Genomic DNA, 19,885 nt, shown 5'->3' on the forward strand with positions numbered 1-19,885 from the left:
AAAAGAAATCAGACGGATAATATCATTCAATATTTTTAAATTGTTTTTATTATTTTTTATAAATTATTACATTATAACAAACTTCAAATCCTTCAGGTTTTTCCAAACCTTTTAACAAAAACTTTCTCCTTTCCCACGGCTGTTGCAATATCCAGTCAAGAATTATTGATCATTAGGTTATCTCTATGATCACGGATCATAAAGATGTCTGTACAGTCGCACGGTTTCTGACAAAATCTCTTCAGAGTGTTTCATATTGAACTCAAATCAAACGTGGCACCGCGCACACTGTTTGCTCGCCTCGAAAAAAACCATGCGCACCACTAACCGAAATCATGTCGCACGAACCCAAAGCGAACCTCCACAAACTCTGCGATGATGTCACATTCGCCGTTCGCACTCAAGCAAACAAGCGGACGTGTCGAGTATAAACCAGGCTTGAGGCTCATGGTATGGCCTTTTCCATATTCTTAACTTTTATTATTTGACAATGACTAGGTATACCCAGATTTTCTTTGCAGAGTCCCTTTAAAAAAAGGCTAAAGAAATTGATCCCTAAAAGAGATTGGTCACAAAAAGTCCCTAAAGATTCCCAGAGCTAGTGTTCCGAAAAGGAGAGTCTGGATAATGCGACGCTGCTGAAATGAGCAGTGAGCCTTCTTTTACATTTCTGTACTGAGAGGTTAAATTTGCTTAGTCTCACATATTCACATGATGTAATTTCGCAGGTCAGAGTTCACCAAACATAGACTTTTGTCTGCAACGAAATAGAAAAAAATATCTTTGCATGGCCTGGATCTCAGGTCAGGCACATTTGCATGTGAATGAATAAAAGTCAATGGAATGGAAAGTCTATTGTGACCGTGGCTTTACACAGAGTTGCACGATATATGCAATTAATGCGAAACACTGCAGTTCACACTAATAGGGAACAAAAGCTGTTGGTCAACGTGATGATCATCATTTAATACAGTGGTTCCCAACCTGGGGTCCGCGCCCCCCTAAGGGGGGCGCCAGAGTTCACAAGGGGGGCGCGGGAGAGGATAAGTGTTGAGGTAGAAAAAGGCATAAAAATGCTCCACTATTATATAGGGCTGTACAATTAATCGATTTCGATTTCAAACAATTATAAAAAAGCATTAATCAAGATAAACGATTATATGCATCATATACTGCCCCCTTTCCAGTTGTACACGTGTTGCGAAAGACCGCGTGCCTATGTGTGTGTGTGTGCTACACGCACACGCAGTCAGAAGCATGCGGCCGGTCAGCATTCGCACACTGAGACAAGCAGAGGAGCGCAGACATCTAGTCATCTTAACGTGAGCGCTTTAATGGTCAAATAGGTGTCAAAACGCGGTGTTTAGTGATTATTTATATTAACCCTCATTTGTGTAATAAACAAACGAGTTGAGGATCAAAAGACGTGAAAGAGAAACCAATAAAGAGAAAGCGCAAAATATTCCTGCTGCCGCCTGTTTTTATGATTAATCAAACATAACGAGAAAATGTTTCTCTGCTCTTGACTGAAGGACTTTTGTAGCTAAAGTGTTTTTCTTACAGTGGAGATTCTTAAAGCACAGTTTGTTTTATATTTTTATTCTATTGTATTTATTTCTCTTTCCTTTGCAGGGTGGAGAATAACTGTGTGTACACTTGAAGTCAGAATTATTAGCCTTCCTGAATATTAGCAACCCTTTTCCTGGCCAATTTCTGTTTAATGGAAAGAAGTTTTTTTTAAACTTATTTCTGAACATAATAGTTTTGATATCTCATGTCTAATTACTGATTTCTTTTATCTTTGCTATGATGACAGTACATAATATTTTACTAGATATTTTTTCAAAATACAAACATTCAGATTAAAGTGGAATTCAAAGGCTTAATTAGGGTAATTAGGCAAGTCATTGTATAACAGTAGTTTCTTCTGCAGACAATCAAAAATATATATTTCTTAAGGGGGCTAATAATATTGACCTTAAAATAGGTTTCAAAATATTTAAACCTGCTTTTATTCTAGCTAAAATAAAACAAATAAGCCTAGAAGAAAAATAAAATATTAGAGAAAATACTGTTAAATTCCTTGTTCTGTTAAACATAATTTGGGAAATATTTATTTAAAAAAAATTCTCAGGAGCGCTAATAATTTTGACTTTAACTGATAATCGTTTTGAATAATTGTGATTACAATTATGACCAAAGTAATTGTGATTATGATTTTTCCCAAAATCAGCCCTACTATTATATATGTATTTTTACATAGAAACGTCAATGCAATGATTCTTCAGAGGCGAAGAAAAGCCAAGAAAAGATAAGACAAAGCCTATCTAAATGCACATAAACACACACATACTGTGTATATATATATATATATATATATATATATATATATATATATATATATATATATATGGCATATATATGTGTGTGCGTGCGTGTGTATTTATATGGTGGGGGGGCTCCAATGTTTGTATTTGTTCATGGGGGGGGGGGGCCCCAGAGAAAAAGGTTGGGAACCACTGATTTAATATACTCTATATTACGATTTAAATAATTGTTTTGATTGAAATAGTATATGTCATGTAGTTATTTTTTGAGTTGATTTAGCCATTTCCCAAATAGATACCTTAAATCAAGGGTGCACAAACTCTGTCCTGGAGGGCAAGTGTGCTGCAAAGTTTAGTTTTAAGCCCAATCAGACACACCAGGGCTAGCTAATCAAGCTCTTATGCCGCAGGCACAATAAAATATGAGCTTGCAAAATTCTGTCGTACGGCGCTACGAAAAGGGCGGGATTAAACAAGATGATTATACATTTAAAAAAGCGAGTGATCGGTCGATGTTTTAAATTTCTGTCCAGAGAGGTCATGTTTTGATCCTCGATTGGTCTCACTCAATCATATGATGCAATTTCGCAGGGTTCACCAAGCTTGAACTTTGTGATGCAGCGAAACTTGTCGTACGACCTTACGTTTCCGATCTGACGCATTCGCGTGTGTATGAATAAATGTTTATGGGGAGAGAAGAGCAGTGTGACCGCAGCTTTACTAGGCTTTCTAGAAAAAACATTGCATCGTGTGTTGAGGCATGCTGGAGCTAAAATCTGCAGGACAACGGCCCTCCAGGAACGAGTTTGGACACGCCTGCCTTTAATCATCCATTATCATGGACTTTTTATTTGGGGAAACAATGACTATTTAAGATTCCTTTTTTATACATAGCATCTGGTGTTTTTACCACACTGCCTGATTTAAGGCTTGTTTTTTTTTGTTTTATGCCCAAAACAAAAAAATCTGCTTGTATAAATATATTCATATTAAAGACATGTTTTCTGCAAACATCTCACGATATCTTGCGCTGTGTTGCATTTGATGTAAATTTTATTTTGTAATAAGAACTTCTACATTTTACCTGGAAGTCTTCACATGAGTCAAAATATAGTGTTGCACTATGTGACGTGGGATGGTGAGTAATAACAGAGATGTTTGTGCAATAGATCCATGTTTGAGGAGTGGCAAGATTTCAATAACTATAGGTGTATGTCATACCTACTGATTAAAATCTTGTCAATTATTCTCTAGCTGGTTCGTGGGCTGTTAGCTTAAGGCGTGTATTTTATACTTTTGATCAGTTTAATTTAAAGTAGCATGTTTGAGATTTCAATAGGTGTTCTGTTGAAATATGCCACTTAAGATAAAATAACTGATTGTTTCTAGAAAAGATGAACGTTTATTGATTGTGTTCTACGTATAATTGGAATCCCAGAAGACTTTCATGTTACAGGCAGAGTGTAAGATCCATTAAATCCCTGGATAAATTCATTTTTTCATCGATTTTGTGATATCATCTGACTGTACTTATATATCACTAATAACATATTAGGCAATGGATTTACTGCACTTTTATGCTGCAGCATTAAAAACCAGTTAATTTTATTGTGTGAGATTGAGTTAATGCCAAAGTGTGACTGGTTTACCATAGTTAAATTACCCAAACAAGAAGGGGCAACCATGGCTTAATGGTTAGAGAGTTGTAACTCAAAGATCATAAGTTCGAGTCCCCGCACCGACGGACTGGTGTGGGGAATGAATAATAAACACTCTCGTTGACTTAATACCATGACTGAGGAGATTCTCTTGAGCAAGGAGCCAGATCCCCAACTGTTCCCCAGGCAGTCCACTGCTCCGGGCAGTGTGTTCATGGGTATGAGTCTATATGGATAAAAGCATGTTAAATGCTAAAGCGTACAAGAACTTTGACTATGGTGCTTGCAAGCTAGTCAACAGTGTGCGCTGCTGCCTTTGCACTTTCATCAACACAATGAAATGAATGGGTTTCATTGCGGTTTGATTCCTGTTTCCATGCAAAATCTGCTTCAGACTGCACAGTTACCATGTTTGGAGTAAGAGTAAAATCAGTCTGCTGAACACTGCTTTTCATCCAATAAATCCGGTGGCCGAAAATTCTGCATTTCTAGAATTATAATAAAACTCTCAGGTTGATAAGTCCTTTTGCCAGTTTGAAGTGACAAACATTTTGGCAGCTGTGAAACTTTAACGTTTTTGTAGTATAACAACATCTCATGTAAAAAGATACCCCTACAAACAAGTTCATTTTTAGTAAACATTGTTCACGGTTACTCTAGTTGGCTGAAATCGACAATCAGTTACAATTCATGCTTTGCCTGAATATCTGGATATGAAAATTTCAATTTCTGCTTATGGTTTTTGGGATGCATTTTTTTATTTTTTGTTAATGTCTGGGACGACTTGACCTTGCAATATCCCATGACGTTCTGCTAATCTAACCAGAAGTCCTTTGAACCTGAAGACTGATAGACATTTTGAGTTAATCATTTCTTATATTCCGCTATGTTGTCTATGACTTTGATTCCTATTGGAATCAAAACTGGGAATCTATGAGTTATTGGTCAAATTCAGATGAGACAAACTACACATGCTGTGGTACAAACATTTTAAGCATCATAGTAGCTTCTCAAATAAATCTGAAATCCACCTTTGGGTTGTTGTATTTTTCCAGGTAAGACATTGGGAAATTTAGGTGCAAACTCGATGAAAAGGTCCATGCTTCCCTTGGTACATAATTGCAAAATATAGAATTAATCTCACAGATCATTTAGTTTTTTTAATGAGGCATAGAAGTTTGCATTACGCTTTTACAAGCAATGTGTAATGCTGGTCATTCTGCACTTAAGTGTCAAGTATTACATTTTTGAAAATATTTCAGTTTGATGGGATTTTCACATATCATCATTTATATTTTATCTTTGTTTTATCACAAAAGGATCAAGACTAATTTGGAGATGGCATGTTGGAACTAGAAAATATAGTTTGAAAGCCAGTTTTTTGTAGATGTATTTTTTTGAAGATTGTTTAAAATTAAGTTTTAAAGATGCCCAAACTGCCTTACAAGAATGTTTTGTCTAGTTGTGTCATGATATGACACTGTTTTGACCTAAAACTGATAAAGAAAGATAATTAGGCACATCCAGACTTCTTTAGGCAAAAATTGCTTGAGTATTTTTGTGCGGGTATTTTAGTGCAATCATTACAGGATTTTTAGACAAACAATTTGTTGTTATATGGCCAACCTAGTTGGATTATTTGTGTTGTATTATATCAGGGTTGGGCCGATAAACGATGCCATCGTCCATCGCCGATGGCCAATAGACAACACGATGCTGAGCCGACATCGCCGATCCTCCGCCACTCCCCGTTGCAAACCCGCTCACGAAAAACACACACTGAAGCAGGTCGCACACCAGAAGCGCCTCTCGGCACAACACCACGCAGTGCCATGCATTTTAGAAATCTAAACATAGGTTTCTATCTGGGTACATGCACCGGCGGCGTAAGTCGGCGGCGCCCAGCCACGACTCAGGACGCAGTTTATATTTCAGCTGCGCCACAGAGCGCCATCTGATTAGATTCATGTTAAATATCATGCGAATGTGCGCTTCAAGTGTGTAATACTTTAAACTGTCATGTGCGCGTCGTGTTGCGTCGTTTCTGGTGTGCGACCTGCTTTAGGCCCCGTTTACACAAATACGTCTTAGTATTAAAATGGCATTTTAGAACGAAAATGATCCACATCCACACCATGTTTTACCTAGCATTTATGAACAGCCCTCCGTTCGCTGAAAATGCACATCACGTGACCAAACACACACACAAACACGCACACACACACACACACACACACACACAGCCTCAAACTGTCATGCACTCCTCTGAGCTCCAGAGAGAAGGGCATGTCGGACAGTTTATAAAGGATGTACTGCTGGACTGCGTCTCACTATAGTTGTTAAACGTGATATTTTGACATCCCAAGACTCCCGGAAGTTCCAGGAGTCTATGCATTTGCGGGACTCATAATGCCCGTAAAAAAGTGATAATCTCCTGGAAATCGCGCGTTCCCTCCCGATCCTCAAATAAGTCGCGCACCCTTCTCACCCCCGGATTCCTCCTCGCTCTTTAGACACATCACGCGCACTCTGTCAAACACATGATAATGATGCCATCGTCCATTGCGATGTTAGACATCATACTATGCCAAATTGGTCGACATTACCCAACCTTATATTAGATACACATCTTGTACAGAAGACTGTCTACTGTTCTTTACTTTGAGTATGCCAAAATAAAAACCTTGACCAATTCTGTGTTTGGTATAGAACTGCAGTTGGGATACTCTTGTTTAAAACTCATACATTTGGTAATCTTTTTGGTGCTGGTGTTGCAGAATTTACATTTGACTTTGTCTTTTTCATACTAGACACTGAAACTGTTTCATATGTACTTCTATAAATCATCTTTCTAATATTCTTTTCATATTCACAGACACCTGAAGTCCTTATGCATACCAGCTGTGAAGGTGCACCATGAATTGTGAAGATCAGGGCATGGGGAGGGTAGTCCATTCCTGGGCCAGATTTGCCCCAGCTGGACACACTGCCCTTGAAGAGGCCCTAAGGGTCTTTAACCCCATGTCCAAGGACCTGACGGACACAGAGAGACAAATGGCGTCCTTTCTTCAAGAGCTAAGGAAAGAGGGAGCGAAACCTGTGATCCTGCGGAGCAAAGATGTGTACGGATACACATCTTGCACTACAGAGCCAATTTCCTCCAGGATTAGCACTACCAAGGTTCAGAGAGTGCAGAAACCTTGCAAGAAGCGTGGAGGACGCAAAGGTTTGGGCAAGTCCAAGGATGTAAATTACTCAATGCTTACTCGAGCAGAAAAGGACATTCTCCAAAACCAACCCAAGATCCTGCTTACCAATCTTTCGGTGGACCGCCTTAGGCGGAACACTGCATCGACAAGGCTAGATAAACATTCTGTTCAAGCACAGCAGTGCCTCAAGCTAACAAACATAAAGGGGTTGACTGGAGGCCACACTGCGAGGTTGCAGATTCACTTTGGTGCTGATTCACAAAGCAGTTTTGCTCTGGGACGACCACCGGATCTCTCCGGGATTCCACACTCTCCCACAGAAAACGGCAGTCAGATATCAAACGTAGTTGCCTTGGACAACAAACGAGTTTTGTCATGTCCGTTCAAAGTAGAAGATGCCCTTATTGGAGACTCTGCCCCAGTGGTCTGCCAAAATGGGTTCAGTCTTAAAGATGGTAGCATTTATAAAAAAATCCAAGCTGTGTCAGGTAAACCTGATGTGATGGCCAGTGGTCTGGACAATGGTTCAGTAAGGAGACTCCATTTCCCAAGCTTCAACTGGTCCCAGTCGGCACTCACCAACGGCCAAGATGTTTCTAGACTGAATGACAATGGTCTCGAGTGCAAGGTAATAAAAGTAGATGATTCAGTCACAGATGAGGAGTTGAGGAGGAAGGCACAGAAAATCTTGCAAGTGAACTTGTCGCCTGTGATACAGATCCATCCCCTTGTTGACTCTGTATAGACTGTTTCTGGGGATTCTGTTTTCTTTTTCTCTTAAGTTTTTTTTTGTTTGGGAGAGATTTTTGGAAACAAACTTAGGTTAACTCTGGATGGGAGCGTTGCAGTTACCTCCAAATTTTGCATTATCGTCAAGTAGTTACTGACATCATAATCCAAAGATGGGATGCTCTTTTGTTCCTGCTCTCACAGTATTTTGTTTCCCCAACACATCCCAACCTACCTTTTTATTTTATAAGTTGTGTCTTTTTATCTAACTTCTGAAGGATTGGACTGATGAACAAACCCTTATTTATGACTATGCAGTTCCCGGGATGCTCCTTTTGTTGGAATTCTATGGGCATGGACTGCTGTCTTACTGGATCATGGGAACAGACTGAATTTGTAGAGTGATTTATTACATGCTACTGCTTGAAAAGACAACGATAGCCTAACCTAAGTTGGTCTTTATGGTTTTTCTACGTCCTTGGATCCTGTTGATGTCAACGTCGCCCAAGTTTTTAGACATCATCAGTTTTGTAATATGTTAGTCTGCCGGCATAGACTGCATATGATATTTTTGTTTAGATTCTAACATGTTCAAATTGGGGGCACTTTTTTTTTGCATATTAATTTAATTTCAGGGCAAAAATAAATGGCCTTATACTTTAAGAGTGAAAAATAACTGAATCTTTGTACTTTTCCTCATCTCAATGTACTTGTTTCTGCACTCCGCTTCTCATTAATTCCTCTGTTTCTTTGAATGTGCCAACCCCGGTATTTGTTTCTTTAAAGTTTTGTTGGTGCCATGACCACAAGTCTTGCAAGAGTTCTCGTCATCCCGTCAAGCAGTGGACCTGTTTGTCCATTGGTTGAACGTACCTCAGACACTTGAATGGGAAAATGCTGTTGTCATTCATCCTGCAGTTAATTATGTATATTGTTCATTCCATACATCTAGGAGTTGATGGGTCATGTTTGATCATTTGAGGCCATCTTGGATTGTTTAACCTGACTCTGAATATGATCTCGATCCAGTTCTGAAGGTAGTATCAAATTGAAATGCATTCTTTACATCTTCACAATATCAAGTTTCTCTCGCCAGGATTAATTTGTTGAGGATGTTCATGATTCATGTGCATAGAGCGGTCTTTCTAGGGCACGACAGAATGAATATTTGGAGGAAGAGATCTGTGAGAATTAAGTTCGCATTTGAAATTCATAAGGCCTGTGGTTCTTTTGTTTCGTTTTTTCAGGCTAAAGTAGATGATGGCAGTGCAGCAGTTTATCGGTGCCACGAGGCAATTGTTAAACGAAATATTGTTAGAAATTTACGTTTTAAATCCTGTTAAAAGTCTTTCATCCACCCTCAAACGTCAAGCAGATTTTCTTTTCCTTTTGAATCATTCTTTATTTTCACCCCATTGAATCTGTGACACTCAAAAGCTGTAAATGTCAGTGTTGTATCTTTAGTTACTGTTATCAAGTTGTGAATTAAAATATGTTTGAGAAATGTTTGGTGTGGGTTTCTGGAGTTTCTGTGATGCCACTTGGAATATACAATGTATCGTTTACGATAAGAACACATCTGCAGGATTGGCATGGTTAAATCTTGGTCATGGGTAATGATCTTGAATGCTGTTGTAGAACATTTGTTAAAATGAATCGCAGAGCCACGTTCAAAGCAGTTTTCATCTGCAGAAAACGGAACAAATTATGTTTAATATTAATATGCCAAGTTGCTTGGCAACCATAAATGACTTGCTGTTTGGCTAATGAACTTGCCAGATGTTATTTGGCTGATGTATTGTGGTTACTACATGTTTAATTGTTTTTTTAGAACAATGGTGTTCAGCCATATTAATGTTGTTGCCATTAAACTCATGGCGCAGTATTATGTCATATACTGCTGTGTGAGCAACCTAAGAGGAAATGAAGATTATTCAGAGTCTTAGATATTATTTACAGTGATTATCAAATGTTTTCCTTCACATTACATCTAATTATCTTCTTATTTCAATAGTTTTTCCCAGAGATGGGTTGCGGCTGAAAGGGCATCCGCTGCGTAAAAACTTGCTGGATAAGTTGGTGGTTCATTCCACTGTGGCGACCCCGGATTAATAAAGGGAGTAAGCCGACAAGAAAATGAATGAATACATTTTTAATAGTTTTGACAACTTGAATATATCAGTGAGTAGACAAAAATGGCATTTGCTCAAGGACATTCTCTTGCATGAGAAACATTCTGAAAATCAACCCTCAAAGAGGATGCAGCATCCTTGTTAATTAAACAACTGAGAAGATTTTTACATTTGTGGGACCTCATTTATAAATCGTGCATTAAAATGATTCACAACTGATGAGAGACACTAGATGTTTCCATCCTCCTGTTTTGTTCATTTTGGAACAAAATGCTTCTTTGAAATGCTAAGATGTGCATAATGTTTTAAAAAATGCGCATAAGAAATATTTATGCGCTCTGCTGAGTAGGATAAACGTTTTATTCGATAAGAAACACGTGCATAACCAACTATAGAAATATATTTAACTAATCTCAGCATGCGCATAAATGTTCTTAACAGATATGCAAAAATGGGCGCTATGAGACAGTAATATTGGACAAACTAGCGAACCGACCACATTACACAACATCTGAAATGTAGTTTTGGTCAGTCTAAAATCCCTCAGCCAAAGTCTGTCATCAAAGCAGTTCAGTATTATTTCCTCGAGAAATACCTTGAGCGACTGTGATCCCAAAGAATGACTCACGCCTCTAAAAGCCACTGTGCATTCATCGGCTTCTCCTACCACAGCGAATTGCGTTTTTCTTTTTGATATTTACTGCCAGTGGTTTAAGAAGTGACGATTTGTGCTCATTCACTGTAGAAAACGCTGGGTTCCACACAATCAATTTGTGTTGGGACAACATGAAGGAATCAAGTTAACTCATCAGTTTTTAAAAATGTAAGTGGATTGAACATGAAACCATTAAGCTGTAAAAAACTTAAGATTTGTGTTTCAGCTCATTTGAAATAAGTAGCTTGAACAAACAGCAAGGGTCATTATTTTGAGTATTGGATGAAAACTATTTGAAAATGGTTTATGGCCCGTTTCCACTGAGTGGTACGGTTCGGTACGCTTTTATGGCCATTTCCACTGTCAAAAGGCATACTGAACCATACTGTACAACTTTTTCGGCACCCTTTTGAAAGGGTACTAAACACCAAAAGGCAAAGCTATATGCACAGCTGAACGCTATTGGTTTACAGAGATGCGTCATTCGCTTGCGCAACAAGCCGGAATGAAAACAAAAAACCCGCCATGTTTAAAATACACAGCCGACGAGCCGAGAGATTACAGTGTATACATATAATAACGAGCCATGGTCAACCCGGGCTCAAACAAACCTTGTCGCCATCTTGATGAACAGCCACAATGCCTAAAAGTAGAGCCCTGTGCCCCTTAGTTTTTTACGAGCCAGGCTGAAGCGCGAGCGGTTTCGCTTTCTTGCGTTTGCCGCTTGTCTATATCTTAAATAGCAACCTCTTGAGCTGATGATAATAACGTGCACTTGATTATTGATGTGCTTTTAAAACCCGATCCTGTCAGAAACTGACAAATCAAGAGTAAAGCGTGAAAAACAAAGGAGAAGCTGGAAAAAAGGAGCGCATTATTTCTTCAGCAAACGTGAACAAACTGCTATGTTTAACTATTATCATCACCTTTTGGACTAATATGAACTCAGAATGATGGAGTTACTCTCTAACAGAGGATACATGTGCTGGTGAAGATTAAAGACAGATGAGAGACTCTGTGTTTCACTGACTGTAGGCTACATTTTGTGTTGTTTTGAACCTAAATAAGGACGAAATGTCTGCTGTGTGTAGTTTTTCTGTAGTTGGTAACATATATATATGTTCATTATTTATTTTACACAATTGCTGTCATTGATCTGCAGTTATAATCAAGTCATGTTTATAAAAAAGTTAGTAATAAACATTTATACACAAGTATTTATGTGTATACAGCATCTGTTTTGTGGAAAGTGCTTCTCATAATATGTAAGCGACTCGTACAGCTTTACTGTAGACATTTTCTTGAGTGAGAATGACGTCGACTAAAACTTTTTGTCTTTTTGACACCACGCCCACTAAAAGAGTACCCTTGGTAGTGGAAATGCAAGCCTGATAAAGGTGACCCATACAGACCCAAACCGTACCGTACTGTACCAGTCAGTGGAAATGAGCCATCGGAAACGAGTATACGTCTAATTTACATATTTGGATGAAAAAATATCTGACATTCTTGCAACTCATCATTCTCAAATGTAGGATTTGCTTGTTGATTAGTGCTCCTATACAAGCAAAATAGGTTATTAACCTGTTTAATAATCTACTCGCTTTTAACGTATTTATGAGAAGCATCTTGGCCGTGCACAATTTCAAGACTATGGGTTATGTAGATCTCACAATCCGCTTGTTAAGTATGACGTCACGCGGAGCGGCTTCCGGGTCCAATCGCTCTATTCAACTGAATGGGGAGACTCATGAAATGGTAATAATAAATGTTTACAAAGAGATTTAATACTTTCAAAAGTCACGATCGCAATATATATGTCCATGCCAAATATCCGATGGCCAGAAAGTAATTCATTGTTTTATAAATTGTTAAAATTTTGGTATTTGTTATGCAGCAAGCCCAGAGATTGTTGTGTACACTCTGACTTTATGTAAAATTAACTTTAATGTGCGATATGAATAAAAAGTGATCATAAACGAATGATTTCTCCACTCAAGTGAATGGCGGCTTGGACCCGGAAACAGTATTACATACGTCACAAACACGTCACCACTTAACAAGCGGATTGAAGATGTGAGAAATAATTTTGAATAAAAAAAATGTGACCCTGAAACAAAACTTACGTTGTGTAGTTCTATTTTAAGAATAGCCAAAAATGGTCAACATTTTTATTAGATAACAAATCACTAGAATATTAGGTAAAGATCCTATTTTTTAAAGATATTTTGCAAATGTTAAAACTTAGTAATATACATTAAGAAATCATTTGTACAATTTAATGGGGGTTTTCTTATTAATTTCAGAATTGTAGATCTTCTATAGTTGTATCTTGGCCAAATAGTAATCCTAACAAGTGACGTTTTATAAGTGAAGTTTCACAAACTAATTTACGAAACGAAAACAAATTTCGAGAGGATCACGTAATATCATCGACTACAGCTGATCCCAATCGCTAATCATTAGCTAGCCTATCGGATCATTCCAAAATGTCTATAAATATCCTGCCTAAAACTTCATTCCCTATCTTTCGTTTTGTAGCTTGTGTGGACGCTACTTGCTTAAAATAATAGCTTCACTACAGAAAGCTATTTGATTTAGAAAATAGCGACGCTACTGGCAAATGTTGTTAAGCTACTTATAGCGACGCTACTGCCCAACACTGCGAACGAGGGGGCTCTCGATAAATACCTGATCTTGTATCCCTCCTAATGCTCTTTGACCAGGCGGGAACCTTAGGCTCATCTATCTTCGAACTCAGAGTTCTCTTCCGGGACAGCATGCCAAACCTGCTATCATAGTCGAGCATTATCTAAGTGTGATCTCTTGAAAGTAATTTCGAGAGGAGCACGTGATTTGATTGAATGTGGCTGGTCTCTCATCTGCAGTCATCGATAAACCAACCAGATTAATCGAAGACTAGAATAGCACATTTCACCTTATCTTCATTGTATAAGAGACTTTTCCTTTTTTACCAGGGGGAGCTCTTGAGACCTACCTGATCTCAGACCCCCTTTCATTCTTTATGACCAGGAGGGAGTCCTGGGCTTGAATATCTCCAAGCTCAAGGTTCTCTCCTGGGACTGCATGCCAACCCTGCAATTAGTATCAAGCAATATCTAAATGTGAACTCTTGAAATCATGTCAATGGAGAGCTTATTTATTTAGCTCAATAAATCTCAATCTTTAGAAATCTCAAAAATATTTTGCCATTTCTTTGCATTCTGGGGTCTCGTATAGAACAGAAGAGCGTTTTAGTAACTCAAACTGTTAATTTTTCGTGTACCATTAGGCTAATTCCAGCCAGTATGCAGCATCTTTCAACAAAGGCTTTCTCGTGTTGCTATTATGAATTTGGTAAGATATAATTGGCCTGCGCAGCATTTTAACCATCTGTCATGGAGGACTGCAATTTCCAAAGTTGCCATAGGCCTCTTGTTGGCCTCCATTTTCTCTGGCTTTTCTGGTCTGAGCATGTGAATTTGGAGAAACGCCAGTCTCAGCAGATTAAAATAAAGCTGCATAAAGCAATAATTGCCGTGCACTGCACTCCATATTTTGTAGGATTTCTTTTCTTAGAATTAGTTGCTACCTTAAACGCTGTGGCAAATTGAGTTTGGTGAAAGGGAAAGTGATGATAATGCTGGGGAATATCTGTAATTAGAAACTGTGGATGGAACACGATAACACCTTTGGATAGATTTTTTTTTCAGTCAAGAGAGTCAAAATGTTTTCTGAATTTTGTGTCAGCCATAGTTAATCTTTTTTAAATGTGACTCTTTACTTAATATTTGAATAATTTTTTTGGAGTTTAAAAAACACATTTTGAACCCTAGTTTTGTGGTCCAGGATAACATAATATATCTACCGACATCAAATTTGGTTGTTGGGATTTATAGTCTCAGTGTTGCATGCAGCAATTCAAGTTGGATGGACTTGATTCATTATAGATCCAATTTTTTCAAGAAGCCTTACAGTGAGCATTTGCTTGTCTGTACACTACAATGCTGGGTTATTTTACCCCACACAATCAAATATGGACAAACTCAACAATGGGATATTCTTGTATTGCATTTAAAATACACCTTTCAACCCATATTTGACACAGTGTTTAGTTTCAAACAACCTGGCATTGTTTTCCACCTTGCCCAAACTACACGCTGTGACAAAAGGTATCTTTTCCATGTTAAATTAACTTTTTGTGCTAACCATCTGTGACGCGCTATGCAAAGTTTCTAATTCCGCGATGTTGCGGCAGAACAACAGCGTCATACTACTATGCCAACGATCACCTCAGGTACAGATTGTGTGGTTTATTCATGGTTAAATGTTCCTAATGTTAGTTCAAATACCATTTTATGTGACATTTATTGTCACACTATTGAAAGCAGTACTAGATAGTTTACCTCAGATCTTGAAAAAAAAAAAAAACTTTGCAGATTGTTTTAAAATGAAAGTCGGAACTCAACATCAGACACTCAGTAGGCTATTATTAATGTTAAAAAGTTTTAATATGTATTAATAAGTTTTAAATTCTTTACCATTTCATTGAGAGTGTAGTGGCTCAACGGCAGCTGGATTAGTCCCAAAAGGCACTGTACTTTTTGCGGTTAGGTCTGTTTTAGTTCGAATCATATTCTCACCATAAACAAACGGTTTCAGGGTTCGTTTGAAAGCGTACCAAGACCACCTCTTCAAGAAGGTCTTGGTAAGCTTTTTTTGGTCCGCTTTTGGTGCGCACTAGAGTACGATTGCTGCATTCACACCTTCCCAAACGAATCGCACCAAGGGGGAAAACGAACTCTAGTGCGATTTAACTGAATTAAATGAGGCAGGTGTGAAAGCACCCTTAAGGCTCCTAAACACGAGGACGCTTTTCATTTGCGTTTATCAAATGTTTTACGAGACGTTATTTCATATTCAAACCCAAGCGATTTTCACTGGCGTCAAGCAGAAGAGGAAAAATCACTCGATGTTAGATGGCGCTACACAACTTTAAGCTTCTGACACCCCGCTTATAACACAGAAGAAGAGAAGGAGAGGAAGTTCACACGCTTGTTGTTCATATCTATGCTTGTTAAAGTTACTGATGACTCGAACAAGCATGGATGTTTCAAGCAGCAGCTCCAGCTCTAGCGATGAAGAAATGATTATTGTTCACAAGAGCAATAAGCTGCTAAACTTTCATATCGCCTCTGGGAATCTTCTTCAATGTGCGCTCGCATTGACAGTTTTGCGCTTGAGCGCTTTTTTTTTTAAATGACGCTTTTTTTTTGCGCCTGCGTTTTGCGCGTTGGTGTGCACGATAACATTGATGCCCTTTATATATAGTCATGAGGTGTTAAACGTTGACGGAAAACGCGAGCAAAAAATTCTGTGTACACAGGCCTTAAGGGACCGATCACACCAATTTTGCATTAAGAGATGGGTTTTTTAATTACTTACTAACGGCTGCGAGCATTTTGCATGCTGCTTATGCGCACTGTGTGCCTTGCATTTTAACCGGCTGATGTGCCTCAAATTTTTTACATTGCGCGCCATGCGCTTATGAAAAAAGCGACAAAAAAAAATGCATTACATCAGTCATGTTTTTTTTATTATGTTTCATTCTTCAATCAAATGAAAACATTAGCAGGGTTTCCGTTGAGGTGACAGCAGTGTTTGTGTTGTCAAGGTGATGGAGACTTTTAAAGATTGAGGAGAGACTAGTGGTCGCTGTTTCAAGTTATCCAGACCTGTATGACAAATCTTGAATATCACAATATTATTAAATATTAAAATTATACTAAAATCAACAACAGCACTCGCGCACAATAGGCAGCTGATTCAGTTTTTGTCGAGTGACATAAAAATCTAACATCCGCGCTTTTTGCACATTCAGTGTGATCAGCTCCTCATAGAAGATTTCATACACGTAGTCCAGTTTACGCTCTTCATTTAAAATAGGCAATCATCGCTATCATGATTTTTTGTTATTTTTATTTTTCCTTAGTTCCACCTCTCAATCATTTTAATTGATTAATTAAATAATCTGTTCACCCAAGAGAAATTCAGCTTTCAGAAAAATTATGTATAGGCTTGCTGAACTACAATATAGTATGTGATGCGTTATTGGAGAAACTAACTAGCTAGTCACAACCGTTTGTTGCATATTCATCGTTAAAGCAATGTTTTTTAGAAATGTTGATGTCATACAGTTGCTCGTAATTTCACACATAACATAAAAAAGGTTGAGATTAAAATTACTACACTGTAACTCCAGGTTTCAGGTGAGTATATGCATATAAACTAATGTTAATACTGTTAAACAATGTTGGTAATGACACAATTTACAACCCTACTTGGCTTAAGTAGTTGCTTTTGGGAAACGCACAACTAAATGGTAATGCTAACTGTCAGAATGTGCTACCAATCCTATATTTGGATTTAGGTTAGGACTGGGGTCTGTTTTTTTGGTGAAATCATTATGAATAGCTATGAGAAAAAAAAACTGGACGATGCACTGGTCTGCGAGTTTTACCATTTACCAAATTTCAGACTTACTGTTTGTACTCGGATATGTGTTTTGCTATAAATCCTTGGGGGTAGCAACACATAACTGCAACCCTAATAATAACAGTTCAACACGGTCACCAATAAATATGAAGAGATTGAAACAAATCCATCGAACCAACAAGAGGCCTGACGGTTTAAAACTTCTGCTCCCATCACTGCATTCATTCATTGGCGTTTGAGGAACTCTGGCTGGCATGAGAGATCCTCAGATTGCTGAATTACTGAAAGGAGCGCAGTGTCTTTAGAGCCCACGTGCCTCTCGGCGGCTCACGGAGGCCTCTGGGACGTCTGTTTTCTGGGCATGTGGTTTTGGTGGACGTCCAGTTCTGGCCGCTGGCAGAGAAAAACTGATGGCTGAACCAGTAATAATGGTTAGGCACTGTAACAACACATCTAATTTGGCCTTTTAGATAATGCTTTTGTGTTGTTTTGGTAACAATAGGCTATATGAGCAAAGACTATAGGATACACAAGACATGCGAATAAAGCCTGCCTTCTAGTACAGGAGTCAATCGTCGATCGATATATGGCGAATAAAGTCTGCCTTCTAGTACAGGAGTCGATCGCTATATAGTGAATAAAGCTTGCTTTCTAGTACAGTAGCCAATCGTCGATTGTTATATGGTGAATAAAGCCTGCCTTCTAATAGAGGAGCCAATCATGGATCGATATATGGCTAATAAACCCCACCTTCCAATACAAGAGCCAATCATTGATAACTATATGGCGAATAGAGCCCGCCTTCCAATACAGGAGCCAATTGTCGATTGCTATATGGCGAATAAAACCTGCCTTCTAGTACAGGAGCCAATCGTCGAGTGCTCTATGGTGAATAAAGCCCACCTTCTAGTACAAGAGCCAATCATTGATCACTATATGGTGAATAGAGCCCGCCTTCTAGTACAGGAGCCAGTTGGCGAGTGCTATATGGTGAATAAAGCCCGCCTTCTAGTACAGGAGCCAATCGGCGAGTGCTCTACGGTGAATAAAGCCCGCCTTCTAGTACAAGAGCCAATTATTGATCACCATATGGTGAATAGAGCCCGCCTTCCAGTACAGGAGCCAATTGTCGATCGCTTTATGGTGAATAAAGCCCGCCTTCTAATACAGGAGCCAATCGTTGATCGCTATATGGCGAATAAAGCCCGCCTTCTAGAACAGGAGCCAATTATCCATTGCTATATGCCGAGTAAAGCCCACCTTCTAGTACAGGAGCCAATCGTCGAGCGATATATGGCGAATAAAGCCCACCTTCTAGTACAGGAGTCGATCGCTATATGGTGAATAAAGCTTGCTTTCTAGTACAGGAACCAATCGTCGATCGCTATATGGTGAATAAAGCCCGCCTTCTAGTACAGGAGCCAATCATTGATTGCTATAGACTGACAAAACTCCAGGTTAGGGGCTTGGACCAGACGTGAGTTTCTGCAGATTTTGTGTAAGTCGAACACTTAAAAAAAAAACAGAGAGGTGAAAACAGAGAGGCGTTTCAAAGATGTCCGCTAAGTGAAATGACTTGTCTTAAAGGGACTTTGATACGAGCCACTGCTAAACTTCCGGTGAAAACTTGGCTATTTTCAAATGGCTATTATTTATAGCCAAAAAAATGGCTATTTTCAAATTCATCAGTTTCCATTTACACTGTCAATAATGTAATTTAATTAAAATACAGTCAGCTAAATAGAATTAAGTTGGTTGTTCAAGTGTAATACATGAAAGGCCGTTTAAAAGCAAGTGCCATGAGGAACAGCAGGCGAGCGCAGAAAATCCTCTGAAAATACTGTGGTAAAATAAATGTAAATTTTTTAAAGTCCACATGATCCGGAAGTTGCTGAGACTTTTATTTCACTACGTTGATGTTCTTTCTACTGAAACAGAATATTGATTTGAAGTGGGGCTTTCTTTTACGCATCATTCCCTTATAGCAAACTAATGGTAAGAGGCAGCCCTCAATTTGATGTCAACTGAAGAAAGTAAATGATCAGACTTTTATCGAAGATTACCAATTGTTTTTTGTTTCAGTTGACTAACTTGCACACATCATTCATTCATTTTAAGAATAACAATGTGAACTTGCAAAGTTATTGTAAATTTAGATTTCATTAGGATTATAAAGACATGGAATGGAACAGTAGCTATGTTTCCATCCACCTATTTTTATGCGACATGATGTGCATAAGTTTTGAGAAAACTTAAGAGTAGGATAAACTTTTTATTCTTTAAGAAAAGATGCGCATAAACTACAATGGAAACACTTTTACCGCACAAATTTCAGTATGAGCAATAAAAAAGGTCATGTGATTTTGTGATAAGAGATCATGTGATGATGAAAATGTTTGTAAATGGACAAACCAGCAGGCTGAGCACACTGTAAAACATCTGAAATGTGGTTTTGGTCATTCTAAAATGCCTCACCATTTAAGTATTGGTGTTATTATATTAATAATGACCTCCAGAATCAAGAGCGTCTGTGATCCGTGTCTGACACCTTCAAACGCCACTGCGCGTTCACTGCGTGTCAGATTGCCTTCTGAGGCGCAAGTCATTTATTAGCTGAAGAAAAGATTGACACAGCTTCTCCTACTGCAGCTAACTCTGTTTTTACTGTTGATATTTGGCG

At 38.4% G+C, this 19,885-nt stretch overlaps 1 protein-coding gene and 1 long non-coding RNA gene across 2 annotated transcripts in view; one reads left to right on the top strand and one right to left on the bottom strand.

Moving 5' to 3' along the window:
* The window catches only part of ccdc71 (coiled-coil domain containing 71), a 28,984-nt gene extending 19,558 nt beyond the window's left edge, over positions 1-9,426 (top strand). The window contains 1 exon segment of the mRNA NM_001044710.1: positions 6,861-9,426. Within this exon segment, the coding sequence (NP_001038175.1) occupies positions 6,902-7,939 (1,038 nt within the window). The 5' untranslated portion in view covers positions 6,861-6,901 and the 3' untranslated portion in view covers positions 7,940-9,426.
* A 1,322-nt stretch (positions 9,427-10,748) lies between these two features.
* LOC147838445 (uncharacterized) lies at positions 10,749-14,699 on the bottom strand. The gene is made up of 3 exons (XR_015521727.1): positions 13,374-14,699; positions 12,027-12,765; positions 10,749-11,169 (listed from the first exon to the last, which is right to left on the bottom strand). It is a non-coding gene; the product is annotated as an uncharacterized LOC147838445 (long non-coding RNA).
* Between the last annotated feature and the right edge of the window lie 5,186 nt (positions 14,700-19,885).

The sequence above is a fragment of the Danio rerio genome, chromosome 22, assembly GCF_052040795.2.
Source record: "Danio rerio strain M-AB ecotype USA chromosome 22, GRCz13ab, whole genome shotgun sequence".
Classification (NCBI taxonomy): Eukaryota; Metazoa; Chordata; class Actinopteri; order Cypriniformes; family Danionidae; genus Danio; species Danio rerio.